This window comes from Homarus americanus, unplaced genomic scaffold, assembly GCF_018991925.1.
Source record: "Homarus americanus isolate GMGI-L3 unplaced genomic scaffold, GMGI_Hamer_2.0 scaffold45698, whole genome shotgun sequence".
Taxonomy (NCBI): domain Eukaryota; kingdom Metazoa; phylum Arthropoda; class Malacostraca; order Decapoda; family Nephropidae; genus Homarus; species Homarus americanus.
The window spans coordinates 11,617,582-11,638,555 of record NW_024735554.1 but is presented as its reverse complement, the minus strand read 5'-3'; the positions used below and the strand labels follow the sequence as shown (position 1 = coordinate 11,638,555).

Here is a 20,974-nt window from a genome sequence, read left to right as displayed (position 1 = left end):
GGCGAGACTGCCTGTAAACATTAGGACTGGAGGGTCGTGGTCGCCAACCCTCACACATGTAGACGGCACCCTGTTGATTGAATGGCGCCGTGTTACCATCACTGTATGGGTCTTCGTAATCATTAACCCTTGAAGGAGTAGTGTCGTACGTAGATGCTCCATTTTAGTTAAAATCAGACGATTTTATTCAGCTGAGAAAAACCGTCACCACTTAATAGGTTAATATTATCATCATTATTATTATATAATTTTTACCTCTATTATAATTATCATTAACATTAATGTATATAACTAATATGAAGTGTGGCAGACGAGTGGATACGACCGTCACCTCCTGTCCTAAGGGTATCTGGTTCAATCCCAGGGCACTCGGTCCACCCAGCTGTAAACGGGTACCTCACTATAGAGGTTAGGCCAGTGAGGTGGTCTAGTCCTCGTGAACCAGTACTGTGTCCCAAACGAGCAGTCACATTTATGGGACCCACTTTCATTCGAATTTATTATCATTATCATAATACAGTATTTAAAATTTATATTATAAGTGATAATATCAATTGACCTTCATGATCATAATTCATGTTTTGTCCTTAGTATCATTTTCAAGGTTATTAAGTATGATTTGTATTTTCATTATTATTACTCAACATAATTGATATTACAGATATAATTTCTGTGTTTCTAATCATTATTATTGTTCCTATTATCATTATTATTATTAATACCATTACAGTATTATTATTATCACGAAAACCACCAATAGGCATAAAAGGCATCACCAGTAAGGGCAATCATCATCGCCTGACGCAAACCCCTGTCGTTGGATGGCAGTGGAGTGTTGGGGTGGGGGAGTGTAATGACGTCACACCTCCCCACGACTGATACAAAACACACACACAGACACACGCGCCGCGCGACTCATATGTTTTTCTCCCTTGTTTTGATTCTGTTTTTGTAATGTGTTTTTCTTAATTTCTCATCATTTACTTACTTAAAATTGCAGTAAAATTCATTAACATTATTATTTTAGTCGCATGTTACTGCTATTGGTGGTAATTTCTTAAAGTCATTATAGTTAAAAGGTTATTACTTATTTCGTCTTATTCTAAACCTCTCCATTTAGTGGGTTTTCCCTGTCTCATGCATGTGTGTGTGTGTGTGTGTGTGTGTGTGTGTGTGTGTGTGTGTGTGTGTGTGTGTGTGTCTAATGCCATCCATCTGTAAACTGCAATATGCAACAGGAAAAACAAAAAAACGTAAAGTGTGGTTGCAGGTGACGTCAGGGAGCCTCTGAAGGTTTGTTTACACACGGTGGATCGAACTGCCTGTCACCACCAACACGGCCAGGGTTTTCCACCCAACCAAAGCTAACGTAATCCAACCTTACTTAACCTAACTTAAGCAAATTTTACTTAAACTAACCTTACTTAACCTTCCCAAAATCAACAAAACCTTACGTAACCTTATTTAACCGAGCCTAACCTAATCTAACCATACCTTATTTAACCAAACCTTACTTAACCTAACCTAAAGCTAACCAAACTTATCCTAACCTAACTAAACTAAACGTAACCTAACCACAGTATTTCACTGGTGGGTGTATTGGGTCTACAGGCACTATACAAGGGGATATAACGCTAAAGCAACCAACATAATATACACAACAGCAGAAGACAATGGATTACAGAATTATACAAAAAAAATAAATAAAAAATTGCAAGACGTTTACTATAAGGCTGTGGGAGTTGATTTTAAGTTAGTGTCCTGTTCAGTGTGTAAGCAAGTAAGGATTGGGCTGGGCTGGGCTGGTAAATCAACAGGTGATATAAGCTAGGGTAGGTAATCAACAGGTGATTCTCAGGTAATTAAACCTAACGGGCATAGGATGACATCGTATTTTAAAAGGAAAATTACTTATACAGCCAAACTTGTCTGAATGTACTTACAATGACATATATTTTCAATGCCAGAGTCAACATTATATGGAAACAGAGTTGACTTTCACTAACGTTCAGTGGACGGCTTCAACTAAAGCGAAAAGGGCGATGACTAACTTTGTAAAGCAAGAATAAAAAAAAAGAACGATCTTCCTTTCCAAATCCTTCTGTCTCTGTCTATTTATCAAAGCCTCGCTTTTCTCCTTATATACATTATAGGAATTTATGCCTCTTCGGTGTTCAGACAAGCGTCTCCTTCACACTGCATTACTGTGTACTGGTTAATTATATAAATTTAGAGATCAACAGAGCACATAAATTATTGAATTATAAACTATGAAGACTTAATAGTAGTTAACGATTTTGTTTTGCTCGGGGCTGGACACGGCACGGTACCGCTCATATACCCAGCAGGTTACTTTATGTCTAATGCCCCAAGAAACCTTTGGTTGTGTTGTGAGAGATAATTTATATAAATCCTGGTACTGTAGCTCACATCAGAGGTAACCTTGTGGTGCTGCACTACAGATTACTGGTCTATATAATTATCACCTATTGTACGGACCCGTGTGGTAAAATATAAAATATACCGTATAAGTGAAAATATGCTGGTATGTCCCTGGCGGACGTGAGGGATCCATCGTCCACCTCGTCGAATGTAAACAAACCAAGCGTGTTTTGTGACGTCACTACACCTACCTCTACTGAAAATATATTCGAAAATACTGATGTCGAAATAGAATTTATATATATTATGTAAAAAGTTGTAGAAATTAATTCACAAAAGGTGAGAAAACAGTAGCTGTCCAAGAAAAAGTTTTGGTTTGTTGATGAAAATAATTGCTGTCACTGGTCAAGGGGTGTGTTATGTTTCCCAGAGTCATGTAAACCAAATATTACTATTAACAAAACAAACCAAACCAAACGAATCTATCTTTTTTGCTCTATATTTAGTTTAAGTTTAAAATATTTTATCCCACTTTGGCTTATTAATCCCCCGCCTTCTTCCGAGAGGCCATGGGAATGTACTGTACTCTTTCAGTCCGTCTGTCCATACGTCCATCCCAGAGAAGAATGGCTCGTACAAAATAGTAGGGGACTTGGGTCACAATGAGATCAACACCCCAGATTATTTAACCTTAAGATTAACCACTCAAACGCTAACCTAACTCCTCAGGTAGCGTAAACGGGGTTTAATCATCAGGTGAATAAAGCTGGGGTGCCTAATCTTCACATAATCCACCTAACCTAACCTAAACTCCCCAGGTAGCATTGGGGTATCTATTCAGGTGAAATAAGTTAAGGGGGCTAATCTTCACGTGAGCTGAGGATTTTTACCAGACTTTTTTGTGGCTCCACGAGGGATGTGTCCGCCATTACTGATAACTACAATTAAACAGGACTGTTTAATTTAGCATGTAATACCGTAATAATTATCGTAAATAATGAGGTTGAATTAGTTGGGGGGGCGGAGAGGGGTGAGGGGGGAGAGGGGTGAGGGGGGAGGAGGGGGGAAGGGGGAGGAAGGACGAGGAGGAGGGCGGGGTGAGGAAGGACGAGGAGGAGGAAAAGAAGTAGCGGGGTTAGGGAGGAGAAGGAGGAATAGGGATGGGAGAAGAAGGGGAAATAAAAAAAATGGCAAGGAAAGCAAGAGGTAAAGGGGTGTGGAGAAGAGAAAGGAAAAAAAAGGACTGATGATGGAAAAAGAAAGCGAATGGGAGGAAGAATAGGCGGAAGGAGAGAGAGGGAGGGAGAGAAAATGAGAGGGGGAGGGGAGGTCGAGGGGCTGCAGTTACACTTAGTGGTGTGTTGGGTCAAGTTGTAGTGGCCACCTGCCCCACGTCAAGGCTGACTCTAATTACCCCCTGGGTGGCCTATACCAGCCTGTGGTGGGTGGCCTATACCAGCCTGTGGTGGGTGGCCTATACCAGCCTGTGGTGGGGCCTATACCAGCCTGTGGTGGGCCTGCTGCCTATACCAGCTTGTGGTGGGTGGCCTATACCAGCTTGGCCCATACCAGCCTGTGGGGTGGCCTATACCAGCCTGTAGGTGGTGGCCTATACCAGCCTGTGGTGGGTGGCCTATACCAGCCTGTGGTGGGTGGCCTATACTCAGCCTGTGGTGGTGGCCTATACCAGCCTGTGGTGGGTGGCTGGCCTATACCAGTGGTGGGTGGCCATACCAGCCTGTGGTGGGTGGCTCATACCAGCCTGTGGTGGGTGGCCTATACCAACCTGTAGGTGTGGCCCATACCAGCCTGTGGTGGTGGCTATACCAGCCTGTGGTGGTGGCCTATACCAGCCTGTGGTGGGTGGCCTATACCAGCCTGTGGTGGATGTCTTATGGCTGTATTGGGTGGCTTTCACTAACTGCATGTAATGGGTGGCTTTTACTAGTCGAATTGGGTGGGTTTCACGTAGTCGAGATGCAACTTGAAAACAAAACTCTCTTAATCTACAATACAACGAGGTTCGAAAAAAAGGTGCACGTGTAACTTTCCCAGAGTAAAAGTGACATCGACATTCCACCCTGAGACTCTTAACATAACTAGATGCGTCCTCTATCAACACATTTTTCACGGGGGTGACTTCTTTAATGCTCAGACCTCACACTACCCTCACCAACACTGAGTTATGACTGCCAGGCTGGGGGGGGGGAGAGTTAAGGAGGGGAGAGAGCCGAGGAGGAAAGAATGGAAGAAGAGAGAGAGAGAGAGAGAGAGAGAGAGAGGGAGAGAGAGAGAGATAAGAGAAAAAGGCAGGAAGAAGAAGAAGAAGAAGAAGAAGAAGGAGAGAGAGAGAGAGAGAAGAAGGGGGGAAATAAGAGAGAAAGACAGGAAGAAGAAGAAGAAGAAGAAGAAGAAGAGAGAGAGAAGAAGGGGGAAATAAAAGAAAAAGGCAAGAAGAAGAAGAAGAAGAAGAAGAAGAAGAGAGAGAGAGAGGTTGATCACCACTGTGGCAACGTTGTCCTCATTAACAAAACTTGGTGACTGCTATTGTTTATGTGGCAACACTGCCGCCCTCTACTGGGTGGCGGCCTTGTCACCCATTCTTACGTTGACTATCATGATTGCAAGATGACGATGACGATGATTTGTACCATTTTGGTACATTTTATATATTTCTGGTACACTCTACATGGTACGCCTCTGAAATTTTTGGTACACAATGCCCTATCTTCTGATACGTACAATTCACTTCTCAACATAATTATATAAAGGGTAAATTTTTCTAAATACTGTATTATTCTCAGTTGTTGAATGAGTATTATATAAAGTTAACTTAATAAAAATAAAAGTGAGAACTTAGCTGATAACGAAAACAGTCAATGGTAATATTTTAGCAAAGGAAGCTGCTAGAAATACCTTGTTATAACGAGCTACAGATCAAATGAAAAATCACTGTACAGTTGTAGTGATGTGCCGGGCACTACCGACACAGTTTATTCTTCAGGTGAAGAAATAGAAATAAAATTTTTAGGATTTTTTCTTCTTTTTTTTATGAGCAAAATGTGAATTTTCTTTTTAACTATTTATGAAGCAGTTTTTTTTTTAACAGAAAGGCTTTTTTTTATTTTCATGATTATCAAAATCGAGGATGTTAATTGTTGCATTTGTTATTGATATGTCAGTGGGCTCTCCGCGCTGGACACAAGTTTTCAGTTCCGTGACTATGATCAAATGTTATGTTTTCCGTCAAATATTTTTTTAATGGAAATATGTTTAATCTTTAGTTTAAAAGTTAAAAGAAATATTTTTTTTTGTACAGGTACAGGTTTATGTAGATTTGACAGTTGCTTTAATAATCTCCTGGGTTTAAAAATATAAATAAATGTGGATTTAGTCTATAGATATACATTTCTAGACTGGAAGGTGTAGGGGGGGGGGGGCGACGACTTCCCCTCACCTACTAAATACATAACAGTACCAGTTTTATTAAGATGATCTCCCTACACTCTACCAGGATAGGTCAGTGACTGAGTACTTACTGTATTGTGATCAGAGTCCCCCCACCTCCCTGGCGTTATGGCGTGTCAGAGAGTGTCATGATCTCAACACTTCATTGGTTATGCAGTTCCCAGTACGGTCCCAATAAAACAACAACAATAATAATAATAATAATAATAATAATAATAACAATAATAATAATAAAAACAACAATATTTTGTGTCCATAATAACCATGAACAGTTGAAGGCGTAACTACCACCACCTCTTGTTGTCCTTCTTGTGCATTGGGTGATGGAGTCAACCATGTTCGTGGCTTTTGCTAACAAGTGTTGATACCGTTGGTTGTTTTAACTCTCTCTCCTGTCTCACTTTCTTGCTCCTTTACTCTCCATCATTTCAAAGGGACACGATTCTTTATCTATCAATATATTTATCTGTCAACACACACACACACACATTATATATATATATATATATATATATATATATATATATATATATATATATATATATATATATATATATATATATACACTGACTTATCTATCACTTCGTATTTTCATATATCTAACAATAAACTAATCTACCGATATATCATTGACTCCATGACACTACCTACCTATCTTTCTTGCTAACACCACCATTATCGTACCCCTGGCATCAGCACCCCGCTACACACACCAACGATGTCATGGGATCGTCTTATTTACATTGGGTATGTTCAAGTACCTCGTCCCACAAACACCAACAACCCGCTATTATTATCAGTAATAAAAGCCTCTTATCACAACCATCTCCAGCCGGATAATTGATTCGTTGTGTCCCGCTGGACGGGTCAGCTCAGTACCCTTTGCGCTAAACAGCTTTTTGTGATCTGTCTGTCACGTTCGGCGGGTCGTAAATAAGATCCCCAGTGAATCCGGCTCGATCGACGTATTGAATCCACGAACACGGCCGCATTGTGTCCGTCTTTGTTGTGACAGGTGGAGAGGATCAACCCCGGATAGGTCTGTGTGGCGTAAGGTTACCTATTGCAAGGATGGTTTTCTACTTGCTCTTACTGACAATTTAAAGCCCTTCTGTATGGACTTTCTATTTTAACTTGCTTACTCATATCAACAGCACAATGTTTGCACTTACACTTCACCTTAACTAGATACTGTTATTTCATCTACAGTTACTGGAAGAAATGAGATGAGTGATTGAGACTGCATGGTTCTAACATCCGGACTCTCTAAGATTTGTACGAACAATTTTACTCGTAACTAAGAGACGTTTAAATGCGTCTAACGGGTAACATCAGGCTAACGCTCAAAATCAACTCGTAAAATAGCACCCAAACTACACTGAGTCCATAACTTAACTCCATACCTTCACGTAACACTCATCAAGGGACCAAGCTGAAGTAAAGACTCAATACAGGTTTATAGGATCTGAAATATTATTGTTTCTAGAAGAACGTCTTCGGACACCTGTTTTAGCTTCGTGTGCTTCCCACTTCATTGTTTAATTATATTTTAACTTATAGAAAACAGTGACTGTAACTTGTAGGATACGAATCTATGGTTAAATTTGGAAAACTGATCGAAAGCAGATGATCCAGTGAGAATTTAGGGCGTGTGTCATAAGTACAATGTGAGAACTCAGTGTTCGCATCCTTGACCCAACACTTCTAGGGCAGTCTTAAGTACAAAGGACTGGTGCTCAGTTACATCCTACCAGAGGACAAACAAGGGAAGAAGCGCAACAAAGACGTGTCCCCATAATGGCCGGTGGTTGAGGTACAAAATGCTGGGGGAGAAATCAGTGACACTGTTCACTTGAGCGGCACACGAAAGGGAGCCGGGAGTAGTGGCACTCTAGAATATCCCTTTTTGATGACATCCTGTAGCCTAGTGGCACTCTGATAGACCCTTCTGGTGCCATCTTGTAGTGGCACCGATAGATCCTTCTGGTGGCATCTTGTTGTGGCACCGATAGACCCTTCTGCTGGCATCCTGTAGTGGCACTCAGATAGATCCTTCTGGTGGCATCCTGTAGTGACACTCAGATCCTTCTGGTGGCATACTGTAGTGACACTCAGATCCCTCTGGTGGCATCCTGTAGTGGCACAGATAGACCCTTCTGGTGGCATCTTGTTGTGGCACCGATAGACCCTTCTGGTGGCATCCTGTAGTGGCACTCAGATAGATCCTTCTGGTGGCATCCTGTAGTGACACTCAGATCCTTCTGGTGGCATACTGTAGTGACACTCAGATTCTCTTGTGGCATCCTGTAGTGACACTCAGATCCCTTGGTGGTGGCATCCTGTAGTGGCACAGATAGACCCTTCTGGTGGCATCTCTGTAGTGGCACTCAGACAGATCCTCTGGTGGCATCCTGTAGTGGGCACTCAGATAGATCCTTCTGTGGCATCCTGTAGTGGTACTCAGATTGACCCTTCTGTGGCATCCTGTAGACACTCTCAGATCCTTCTAGTGTGGCATACTGTAGTGGCACTCAGATAGACCTTCTAGTGGCATCCTGTATTGGTACTCAGATAGACCCTTCTAGTGGCATCCTGTAGTGACACTCAGATCCTTCTGGTGACATCCTGTAGTGGCACTCAGATAGACCTTCTAGTGGCATCCTGTATTGATACTCAGATAGACCTTCTAGTGGCATCCTGTTGTGACTCAGATCCTTCAGGCATACTGTAGTGACAACGATCGTTCTGGTGGCATCCTGTAATGGCACTCAGATAGAGCCTTCTGGTGGTATCTCTGTAGTGGCACTCCAGACCCCTTCTGTGTGGCATCCTGTAGTGGTACTCAGATAGAGCCTTCTGGTGGTATCCTGTAGGCACCTTGGACCCTTCTGTGGCATCCTGTAGTGGTATCAGACAGACCACCTAGTGGCATCCTGTAGTGGTACTCTGATAGACCCTTCTGGTGGTCCTGTAGTGGGTACTCTGATAGACCCTTCTGGTGGCATCCTGTAGTGGTACTCTGATAGGCCCTTCTGTGGCATCCTGTATATAACTTGCTAGACCCTTCTGGTGGCATCCTGCAGTGGCACTCAGACCCTTCTGGTGGCATCCTGTATTGGCACTCAGATAGAGCCTTCTGGTGGCAATCCTGTAGTGGCACTCTGTAACTTTCCTGGTAGCATCCTGTAAAGTAGCATTCTAATAGACCCCTTCTTCAGGTCCTGTATTGGCACTGTGATAGAGCCTTTCTGGTGGCATCCTGTAGTGGCATCCTGTAGTGGCACTCAGACCCTTCTGGTAGCATCCTGTAGTGGCATTCTAATAGACCCTTCTGGTGGCATCCTGTAGTGGCACTCAGATCTACCTTTTTAGTGGCATCCTGTAGTGGCACTCTGATAGGCCCTTCTGGTGGCACTCAGACCCTTGTAGTGGCATCCTGTAGTGGTTCCCTATGATAATCCCTTGTGATAGCATACTAAGATTGCCCCCTTTATAATGGTAGCCTTATAATGGCACCCTGGGGACACAACCGGCCGTGTAGTGGCACTATAGTGTGGCACTCAAGGGATGAGGCACTGTTTGTCAACTTAATCCAGGCGGTACTCCCAACCTCTCCACATGAGCTGGGGGGATTTGCCAAGTGCATCATATAAGTCGATTGAGATGTCTTGTGAACTGCCGCTCGCTCTCTCTCTCTCTCTCTCTCTCTCTCTCTCTCTCTCTCTCTCTCTCTCTCTCTCTCTCTCTCCTGTTATATATCTTATACGTACGTCACTTGTGCCATGTATTGGTCAGGGTTGGTTTGAGCCAGGATTAGGTTAGAACTAGTTAGGTTAGATTAAGTTAGACTGGATTAGGATGGTTAAGTTGGGTTAGGATAAGTTAAGTTAGGATAGGTTAATATAGGATAAGTTAGGATAGATTAAAATGGTTAGGATAGGATAGGGTTAAGTTTAGTCAGGTTAGGACAGGGTTGAGATTGGCTATGCTGAGATGGGTTATTATACGTTGTTAGGTTAGGTTTCTTAAGGTTAGGTTAGGTTTCTTAAGGTTAGGTTTAGTTTGGTTACGCTGAGCTAGGATTAGGTGAGGTTTAGGTTAGGTTAGGTTAGGTTAGGTATAGTTTGGTTATGCTTAACTAGGATTAGGTGAGGTTTAGGTTAGGTTAGGTTAGGTTAGGTATAGTTTGGTTACGCTTAGCTAGGATTAGGTGAGGTTTAGTTAGGTTACCATAAAACTGGTAAGCTAGATTAAGTTAACTTCATCTACAGATTACGTTAGGTTATCGCACAAGTTAATGAAGGTCTGTTAAGATTGAGTTAGGGTAAAAGTTAAATCAGGTGTAGTACGGTTAAGGTAGGTTAGAGCACAACACAGTACCGTACGCATCACACAAGGATAATCATCGTACACCCGCCACCCCACAGTTATGAATGAGATCTCGCGCACATAACTTTTGTCACATAAAAACACAAAGAAATAAAACACCAAGTGAAGAGAGACGAAGCGCGCGCGTGTATGTGTGTGTGTGTGTGTGTGTGTGTGTGTGTGTGTGTGTGTGTGTATGTGTATGTGTGTGTATGTGTGTGTGTGTGTGTGTGTGTGTGTGTGTGTGTGTGTGAGCTTATCATGCGTGTGTTTGTTTATGTATGTGTTGGTGTTGTTATATATAGGTCAATAACTGTCAGTTTCTTGAAGTGGATTTCAACGCAGAACTCTGTGTGTGTGTGTGTGTAAGAGAAGCTTGCATGTGCATAAGTTATACATACACAATAATTTGTATCCATATGTGTGTGTATACTTCCTACCACATCTGCGTGTACTACATAGATGTCTGTACTGTACATCCGTCTGTGTCCTTGTACTGTTACTTAGCCTCTCCGTCCGTCCGTCCGTCCGTCCGTTCGACACTGGGGTGGTCACTTCTTACGGTCTGTGTCATGAGGGACGGCGACACGTGACACATCTTGGAGTAACAGGACAGGCAACACGCGCCACGTCCCGGCAGTGATTCACCCTTTACCTTCTTAATAATAATAATAATAATAATAATAATAATAATAATAATAATAATAATAATAATAATTAACGGTTTATTGAAAGAGCATAGCAGCCGGCAAGCTGAAAATATAATTACATAATTGGGGAATGGGTTTCGATTTACAAATAATATACAAGTAACATAAGTGATGAACTTTGCTGTGTGTGTGTGTGTGTGTGTGTGTGTGTGTGTGTGTGTGTGTGTTACTAACAGCTGTCTATCTCTGTCTATTTCGCCATCGGTGTACTGTACATAATTATCACCTGCAGTTTAAAAGCAGCAGTAACAAGAAACTGCAGCAGCAACAGCACTAACAGCAAAAGTAACAGGAAGCAGCAGCAGTAACAGTAGTAACAAGCAGCAGCAGCAGAAACAAGCAACAGCAGAAACAATAACACGCAGCGGCAACAGCATCAGCAGTATCAAGCAGTGGCAGTAACAAGCAGCAATAGCATTAACAAGCAGCAGCAGTATCAAGTAGTAGCAGTAACGAGCAGCAGCAGCAGCAACAAGCAGCAGCAGTAACAAGCAGCAATAGCATTAACAAGCAGCAGCAGTATCAAGTAGTAGCAGTAACGAGCAGCAGTAGCAGTCACAAGCAGCAATTGCATTAACAAGCAGCAGTAGCAGCAGCAGTATCAAACAGTAGCAGTAATGAGCAGCAGTAGCAGTATCAAGCAGTAGCAGTAACGAGCAGCAGCAGCAACAAGCAGCAGCAGTAACGAGCAACAGCAGCAGTATCAAGCAGTAGCAGTAACGAGCAACAGCAGCAGTATCAAGCAGTAGCAGTAACGAGCAGCAGCAGCAACAAGCAGCAGCAGCAGTAACAAGCAGCAGCAATAGCATTAATAAGCAGCAGCAGGAGTAACAAGTAGTAGCAGCAGCAGTAACAAGCAGCATCAGCAGTAACATGCAACATCAGCAGTAACAAGCAGCATCAGCAGTAACACGCAGCAGCAGTAATAAGCAGCTGCAGTAACATGCAGCTGCAGTAACAAGCAGCAACAGTAACATGCAGCAGCAGTAACATGCAGCAGCAGTAACATGCAGCAGCAGTAGCAAGCAGCTGCAGTAACACGCAGCTGCAGTAACAAGCAGCAACAGTAACAAGCAGCAACAGTAACACGCATCAGCAGTAGCAAGCAGCTGCAGTAACACGCAGTGGCATTAACGCGCAGCAGCAGCAACAGCATCAGTAATAACACGCAGCAGCAGTAACAAACAGCAGGAGCAGCAGTAGCAAGCAGAAGCAACAAGCAACAACAGCAGCAGCAGCTGTAACAAACAGCAGCAGCAGCAACAAACAGCAGGAGCAGCAGTAACAAACAGCAGGAGCAGCAGCAGCAGCTGTAACAAGCAGCAGTAGCAAGCAACAAACAGCAGCAACAAACAGCAGTAGCAGCAATAAACAGCAGTAACATAACACAGCAGCAGCAACTGTAACAACAGTAGCAGCAGCAATAAAACAGCAGTAATAAGCAACAAACAGCAGCAGCAGCAACAAACAGCAGGAGCAGCAGTAACAAACAGCAGGAGCAGCAGCAGCAGCTGTAACAAGCAGCAGTAGCAAGCAACAAACAGCAGCAGCAGCAGTAACAAACAACAGGAACAGTAGTAACAAGCAGCAGCAGCAGTGTAGTAGAAATAAACAGAAGCAGCAGCAGCAGTGTAGTAGAAATAAACAGAAGCAGCAGCAGTAGTAATAAGCAGTAACAGCAGCAGTAACAAGCAGCAGCAGTAACAAGTAGCAACAGCAGCAGCAGCAGTGTAGTAGTAATAGCAGCAGTAATACTTAGTAATAGCAGCGGTAACAAGCAGCAACAGCAATAACAGCAGCAGCAGTAATACCTAGTAATAGCAGCGGTAACAAGCAGCAACAGCAGCAATAACAAGTAGCAGCAGTAGTAATAAGCAGTAACAGCAACAGTAACAAGCAGCAACAGCAGCAATAACAAGTAGCAGCAGTAGTAATAAGCAGTAACAGCAACAGTAACAAGCAGCAACAGCAGCAATAACAAGTAGCAGCAGTAGTAATAAGCAGTAACAGCAACAGTAACAAGCAGTAACAGCAGCAATAACAAGTAGCAGCAGCAGTAGGGAGAAGGGGGAGGAGGTGGTCGTGTGCTGGTAGCGTCATAAAGAATGAATCAGTGAGACTCACAGATGGTCGACCCATCACCCAGACCCACCACTCTAACCCACTCTTTCTCTCTCTCTCTCTTTTTTTTTCTCTCTCTCTCTCACTAGTAACTACATGTTGACGGTAAGCAACACAGATAATAGGAACAGAGAAAAGAAATATGAACATTGCAAGAAGTGGCAGAGCGTCCTCCTCCTCTTCTTTTTCACCCCCCTCCTCCTCCAACTCATCTTATTCCCTGTCTTATCCCCTCCTCCCCCCTCTATTCTTCTTCTTCGTCATCCTCCTCCTCCTCATACCACGAGCAGTGTGTACCTGTAACTAGACCTGCATCAGTACCTGTACCTGCCTCGGTACCTGAATTTTGTTCCCTTATCTTTACCGATACTTGTACCTGTTTCTGGGCCTCTCCCTTTACGTTAACTTGTTATGTGTACAAGTGACAAAATAACTAACAATGAATCTGTGTACTCTATCATTATGAGTACACTATTATGTACTTAAACATGTAACTGTAGCCTACTGTTACTTCGGAATTAATAATGTGTGTTGACCCTTGACAGTGTTGGGTCCTGTTATCATTCTGTAAACATCTATTTATACCTGTCCTTATGACGCGCCAGTTAACAAAAACTCGGTATGTTATACAAATTAAAAACGAGAAAAAATGGAACAGGATTTTCTCTCTGTCTAAAAATCCCAGAAGGCCTCAACAGACTCACATAAGACACCACACAAATCTGGATTCTCAAAGGTTAATAAAATTTGTCTTCAAATTGTTTTTTCCCTGAGGAGAAACATAAGAAAACATCCATCTGGATCATCTCATGCAGACTGGGCACAAATCTAGATGCCAAAATAGAGTCGGAACTGCTGAGATAACCGTAACTTTGATGTAGTCTTTTAGCCACGTCGGGATCTTTGAGAATCCATTCTTGTGTCATTGCTTTAAGTGAGACAGTTACGTTCATTTGCCGCCAGTTAGGAGACAATATTAAAATTATCTGTTTAGGGGAACTTTTAAGATCAGACTTCAGATGTGCCACACGCAGCGCGGGGGTTAGTTTAATGGGCGTCCTTTACACCCTGTGCAAGGCGAAGCGCATAAGCAATACAGCGCCGAACTGGGAACTATGTGGAGTTCATGATTGCCTTTTTGACTAATACAAAACTTAACACACTTAAAAGTCGTGGCCTAGGGGTCGGGGAAGGTTTACCAGGTCGAGTGCAACCACACAAAAAAACGCATGGGTCGTCTGTCGTCGCTGAGGGTGGCGGTGTGGTGGCTCGTGACCGTCGCGTCATTTGGGCGTTTTTTGTCGTGTATCTGCTGGTGTGTTAGGGAGGGGGAGAGGGGGCTTAAGAAATGACCATTACCTTACACACTCACATTTACTTTCCAGGTGATGGTCATTATCACTTGAGGTCACCTGGAAATCTCTTGCTGCGTACTCGGTTTTTTCTCAAAGGCTCTTGCGGACATTTTTTCACCCAAAACCGCAAAGGTCAGGCGACGCAAAGACTCTCAGACTCCCATGCTGAATGTTGTTATTCATTTGAACATTCTCCTCCCTCTCACTCATCCCGTCTCCCTCCCTCGCCTACTATCACTCACCCCCACACTCTCCCTCCCTCCCCCCTTTTTTTTGAGAGTAGGAGGGGTGAAAGAAGATTAGAGGTGGGGGAAGGAAGTTATAGTTCGGAAATTGAAGAAGTTTAGGAGGAGGTAGGAGAGGGCCGGCTGACCGCCTATCTAAGGTAATGGTGTGTTAGGGTTGTGTCATGGGTTATTTATTGTCTGTCGGTACAGGCACTAGACATCCTACCCCATCCCATACATGGGTGTTTTAAGGGCCTTATTTCATATTCCACCGACCCTACTGGCGGATGTTGGTCTATAGAGGTTGTCTATTGCCTGGCCGTGTAGATCGGGGATGGTAATGGACCTTTTGAGATTTGGTAACGTTTTGGGAACTATGTATGGTTGTTGTCGTTATCTGGTGGGAGTCTTTGAAGGAGTTCTTGCTCTGATCGTTCTATCATTTGCCAGATTCTGTTGGCCAGGGTGTACAGCTGCTGGTTGATGGGTTTCATTCTCAGGTCTCTATGTATCTCGGCTGTGGTTCTGGTGAAAGGGTATTTTTCGCCTATGACGAATCTTAGGGCTTCATTTTGAACCACCTGTAATTTTAATATTTGAGTGGTGCTCATAGTATGAAGAGGTATTGCTGGGTAAGTTAATATCGGTGTGATAAATGATGTCACTAGGCGGAGTTTTAATTTTCTCAGGAAGCGCTTTAAAGCGGTATAGTTTTCTCAGCTCTCTTTTTGCTTTTTCCTTCCTGGTTTGGACATGATGGGAGTAACCTGTCGTGGATATATGCAGGCCCAGGAGGGTCCCTCTGCTTTTGTATTCTATCTGGGCATTATTAGTTACCAATGGATGGGTTTTCCTTCTGCACAAGGGTATCACTGTGAATTTCGGGAGACTGGTTTGGATTTTCCATTGTTTTTCGTTATTATTTACGCTTTCTAATTCCCGCCTGGTGTTGTCGGCCTGTAGCGCTCGCGATTTTCCTTGATGTGTTGTTATTTGAGTGATGTCATCTGCATACATAATATCTTCGTTACCAATTCTAGTGGGAGGCGGAGTGTCACTTGTGTAGATAATATATAGGGTGGGGGAGAGGACGCTCCCCTGAGGGACTCCACTCATGAGTTGGAAGGTCTCTCCTGTGTGTTGTCCTACCCTCAGTCTGGCATTTCTGCCGTCAAGAAAGTTGCAAAGCAACTTTTCAATGTTGGTGGGAAGTCCAAGTTGGAGGATCTTATATTTTAGACCGTCATGGCAGACTTTGTCAAATGCCTTCGCTACATCCCGGAGAGTTAGATTACATTGTCTACCACTCGCCGCGGCTCTGGCTATGTTTTCACATGCCAGGGCTATCGCTGTTGTGGTGGACTTCCCTTTCCTGAACCCGAATTGTCTACACTTGACTCTGTTTGTTGCTTCCAGGTGATTTCCCAGACGGTTGTTGATGATTTTTTCTAATATTTTTCCAGGTACTTCGAGGACGGAGATCGTTCTGTAGTTTAGTGGGACGGCGGGGTTCTTTCCTTTGTTTTGGTGTTAGGGTAATAATGGCCTCTTTGAATTTAGTTGGGAAGTATCCCGAGGCAAGGCAAGCGTTTATTGTGGTTCTCAGTCTGTCCATGGCCGGGTTGTTTACGTGGCTGAGGATCTCCTTGGTGATGCCTGAATAACCAGGGGCTTTATTTTTGGTATTAGAGATGGCTCTGTTGAGTTCCTCCCTCACTTACACTCTCGCATACCCTCCCTCACCCACACTCTCCCTTCCCTCACCCCACACTCTCCCTCCCTCACTCCACACTCTCCTTCCCTCACTCCACACTCTCCTTCCCTAACCCATACTCTCCCTGCCTCACCCCACACCCTCCCTGCTTCACCCCCTCTCTCCCTCCCTCCTTCCATCACCCACACTCACCCTCTACGCCTCTCTCCCACAGAAGAATGTTTCCGACCTTCCAAGTAAGGTTGTTGGGGATGGACCCTGGAAGTGACTACATGCTAATGATGGACTTCATACCTGTTGACGACAAGCGGTATAGATACGCCTTCCACAGGTAGGTCTGTCTGTCTGTCTGTGTCTTGGTTTTTCCTTCTGCCTGTATTTTTTTGTATTTCATCTGTGCCTGTCTTGTTAGTTTGCATATCTGCCTGTCATTTTGTTTACGTTTTTGCGTAATTGTATTTCATCTGTCTGTCTTTTTTTTCGTCTGTCTGTTTGCATATATTTGTCTGTTTATTTTTGCGTCTATCTGTCTTTATGTATGTATGGCTACTTACTTGTTTTCGTCAGTTTGTCCGTCTGATTTGCTTACTGTCTACCTTTTTTTTTACGGGGATTAACACACCATTAAACAACACATTATGCTTTCAATATCTTTCCAGGTGGTAGTACCTTATTTGCCTGTCTGTATGTTTTTCGTCTGTCCATCATCACCACCACCACTACCATCATCATCACTACTACCACCATCACCACACCACCACTACCACCACCACTACCATCACCACCACTACCATCACCACCACTACCATCACCACCACCCACCACCACCACCACACCATCACCACCACCACCATCACCACCACCACCACCACCACCACCACCACCACCACCACCACCACCACCACCACCACCACCATCACCACCACCACCCACCACCACCACCACCACCACCACCACCCACCACCCACCACCGCCACCACTACCGCCACCACCACTACCACCACCACATCACCCACCACCACCATCACTACCATCATCACCACCACCACCACCACCACACCATCACCATCACCACCACCACATCACCACCCACCACCATCACCACCACACCACCACCACCACCACCACCACCACCACCACCACCACCACCACTACCACCACCACCAATACCATCATCACCACCACCACCACCACCACCACCACCATCACCACACCACCACCACCACCACCACCACCACCACCATCACCACCACCACCACCACCACCACCACCACCACCACCACCACCACCACACCACCACTACCACCACCACCACCACCACCACCACCACCACCACCACCACCACCACCACTACCATCATCACCACACCACCACCACACCACCACCACCACCCACCACCACCACCACCACCACCACCCACCGTCACCACCACCACCACCACCACCACCACCACCACCACCACCACCACCATCACCACCACCACCACCACCACACACCACCACCACCACCACCACCACCATCACCACACCACCACCACCACCACCACCCACCCACCACACCATCACCACCACTACCATCACCACCACCACCACCACCACCACCACCATCACCACCACTACCACCACCACCACCATCAAAGCACCCCTATCCTATACCCTACCCTAACATGACCTCTCCTCTCTGCCACAGTTCGTCATGGATAGTCGCAGGGAAGGCCGACCCCAACTCCCCCCCAAGGATACATGTTCACCCTGACTCACCGGCCAAAGGTGCCCAGTGGATGAAACAGGTCCTCTCCTTCGACAAGCTAAAGCTGACCAACAATCAGCTTGACGATAACGGCCATGTACGTGATTAAGCTTAATTGTGGTGTTCATTCATAAAAAAAATACTTAAAGCAAATTAATATATAAGATACTGTACTGATATATAAATAATAGATAGATAGATAGATAGATAGATAGATAGATAGATAGATAACTACACTCCTTTCAACAAGCTAAATTTCCTAAAGCCACAAATACACCACCCTTTTAATAACCTACACTCACAACCCTTATAACCTTCCCACAACCCCTAATAACCACCCCATACACCCTAATAACCACCCCATACACCCTAATAACCACCCCATACACCCTAATAACCACCCCACACCCCTTAATAGCCACCCACACCCCTTAATAGCCACCCACACCCCTTAATAGCCACCCACACCCCCTAATAAACACCCCATACCCCTAATAACCACCCCACACCCCTTAATAGCCACCCACACCCCCACCCACACCCCTTAATAGCCACCCACACCTTTTAATAGCCACCCACACCCTAATAGCCACCACACCCTAATAACCACCCCATACCCCCTAATAACCACCCCACACCCCTTAAAAGCCACCCACACCCCCTAATAGCCACCCCACACCCACCTAATAACCTCCCCCGTCTCTCCACACAGATAATCCTCAACTCGATGCACCGTTACCAGCCCAGGTTCCACGTGGTGTATGTCAACCCCAAAACAGAAGACGTGTCAGCGACCGACAACTTCAGTACGTTTGTGTTCCCGGAGACCAAGTTCACCGCCGTCACCGCCTACCAGAACCACCGTGTGAGTCACCCCTCTCTACTCTTTATTGTGTGGACGCTAAACTAACCTAACCAAACGCTAATGTAATGCAAACTAAACTAACCTAACCTACGTTAATCGGGTTAACACAAGACCTGGACTTGAGGATGAAAATAGGTTCTTCTTGTATAAATTTAATTCTGATTCAATTTTCTTCTTTGATATTTCTTGTGCAAATTGATGATAACGGAGATAAAAGCAATATTTAGATCGATTAAATGGCCGTCCATTGACGAAATCAGCGCGTGTCGACTATGATGCAACCCTCACCAACCGTGATGTGACGGCCGCCCTTAACCTTCCCTTCCGACCTTGACTTTTCACCTAGAACGGTAAATTGTTATTGTTATACACCGAAGTATTAAGATGCATCATCCCAAAAAGTATCACTGAGGTTGACTGTACGATTCAGAGATATATTACGTTCTGAACACCCTTGTGGATAAATTCAAACTTTAATTGCTTATATTCATTAAAAAGGTTGAGGTGTGGCCTATCCTCCTCTCTGCTCAGGTCTGCTCTGCTGTTCTCAGGGAATAAGATCATCGGCCCGTAAACCAACAAGAATCGCAGACATAAATTTTGAGGCAACAGTCACGGAATACCAGGTAGATCTGCGGCTTAACTGAATCACTAACACAGCTAGGGTAGATTATTTTGCATTGGGTTAGTTCGGTAATAAAATGAAAGGATGACTATAAGGGAAGGTTAGAGGCCATATTAATCAATAAAAACTACTACTACTAGTAGTAGTAAAACACATCCAACGAAGCCTGTGTTGACGTCAGTGCTCGAGGATTCTGGACGCAGGGACAGCGAGCCTTCTTCGACATCAGGATTTTTTATCCCATGGCCGCATGTCACCGTAACCTAGCTCTCGATGCTGCACATAGGAGGAACGAGAACGACAAGATAAGGGCATACGGGGAGAGAATTCAGAACGTTGATCATGGCAGCTTCACTCCTCTAGTGTTCACAACCTCTGGTGGGATGGGACCAAGTGCAAGATGCTTCTACGCCAGACTCGCGGAGGTGCTATCCGAACAGAAGCAGCAGCCCAGAAGTTATGTTACAGCCTGGATGAGATGTCGACTGGCCTTCTCTCTCCTTCGGTCGGCTTTGCTCTGCCTCAGGGGAACGAGAGCATGGGCCCCAAAGCCGACAACAGTTGCAGATATTGATTATGAGGCAACAGTCACTGAATGCCGCATAGATCTGCGGCTCAACTAACTCAACACAGCTAGGATAGCTACTTATGTATTAGGATATTTAATTTTAAGGTAATTAAATGGGGGCAAAGGTATGGCTATTAGGGAAGGATGGAGGTAAAAAAAAAAGTAGTAGAAAAAAAATTCTCGTAGCAGTAGTAGTAGTAGTAGTAGTAGTAGTAGCTTCAGTGAGTCAGGCAGATGCGTTCTCACACCTTCAGTTGCAGGAGAAGAATAAACTCAGACACCTTCGAGAATGCAGTTCAGTGTTACCGCGGGACGGAAGGTGTGACGCCACCATAACAATTTGTCTGGAGTGCCAGAACGTGACGCATGTGACGGCCCAGCTGATAACACCCCACCTCCAGGCGCTCTTACCGTCATACAGGTCACGAGAGAGAGAGAGAGAGAGAGAGAGAGAGAGAGAGAGAGAGAGAGAGAGAGCAAAGTTGAATAAATAAAAGACTAAAAGCAAAACATAACACTTAAAAAAAGATAAGACAAATTCCAGAAATGAAAGAGAACAGAGGAAGGATGAGAGAGAGAGAGAGAGAGAGAGAGACAGAGAGAGAGAGAGAGATAGCAATCGACCTTAGCTCCACTAATGAGTGGGAGGCGCTGCGTCACGTGACATACCAGTGTGATGGAGTGGGTAGAGGGAGGGAGGGAGGGAGGAAACGCGGGGAGAAGGGGAAGAGAGGGAAGGAAAAAGGAGAGACGGATTTCGATTGAGAGGAAGGAGGATGAGGATGAGGAGTAGAAGAAGAAGGGAGGGAGGAAGTGTTGGAA

The 20,974-nt window shown here is 44.6% G+C and overlaps 1 protein-coding gene across 2 annotated transcripts in view; it reads left to right on the top strand.

The window, feature by feature from the left end:
* The window catches only part of LOC121871521 (T-box transcription factor TBX1-A-like), a 139,460-nt gene that overhangs the window by 52,057 nt on the left and 66,429 nt on the right, over nt 1-20,974 (top strand). For both annotated transcript variants that reach the window (XM_042373935.1, XM_042373934.1), the window contains exons 3-5: nt 16,560-16,676; nt 18,035-18,191; nt 18,807-18,959. In XM_042373935.1, coding sequence (XP_042229869.1) covers nt 16,560-16,676; nt 18,035-18,191; nt 18,807-18,959 — 427 coding nt within the window. The remainder of the gene's footprint in view (nt 1-16,559; nt 16,677-18,034; nt 18,192-18,806; nt 18,960-20,974) is intronic.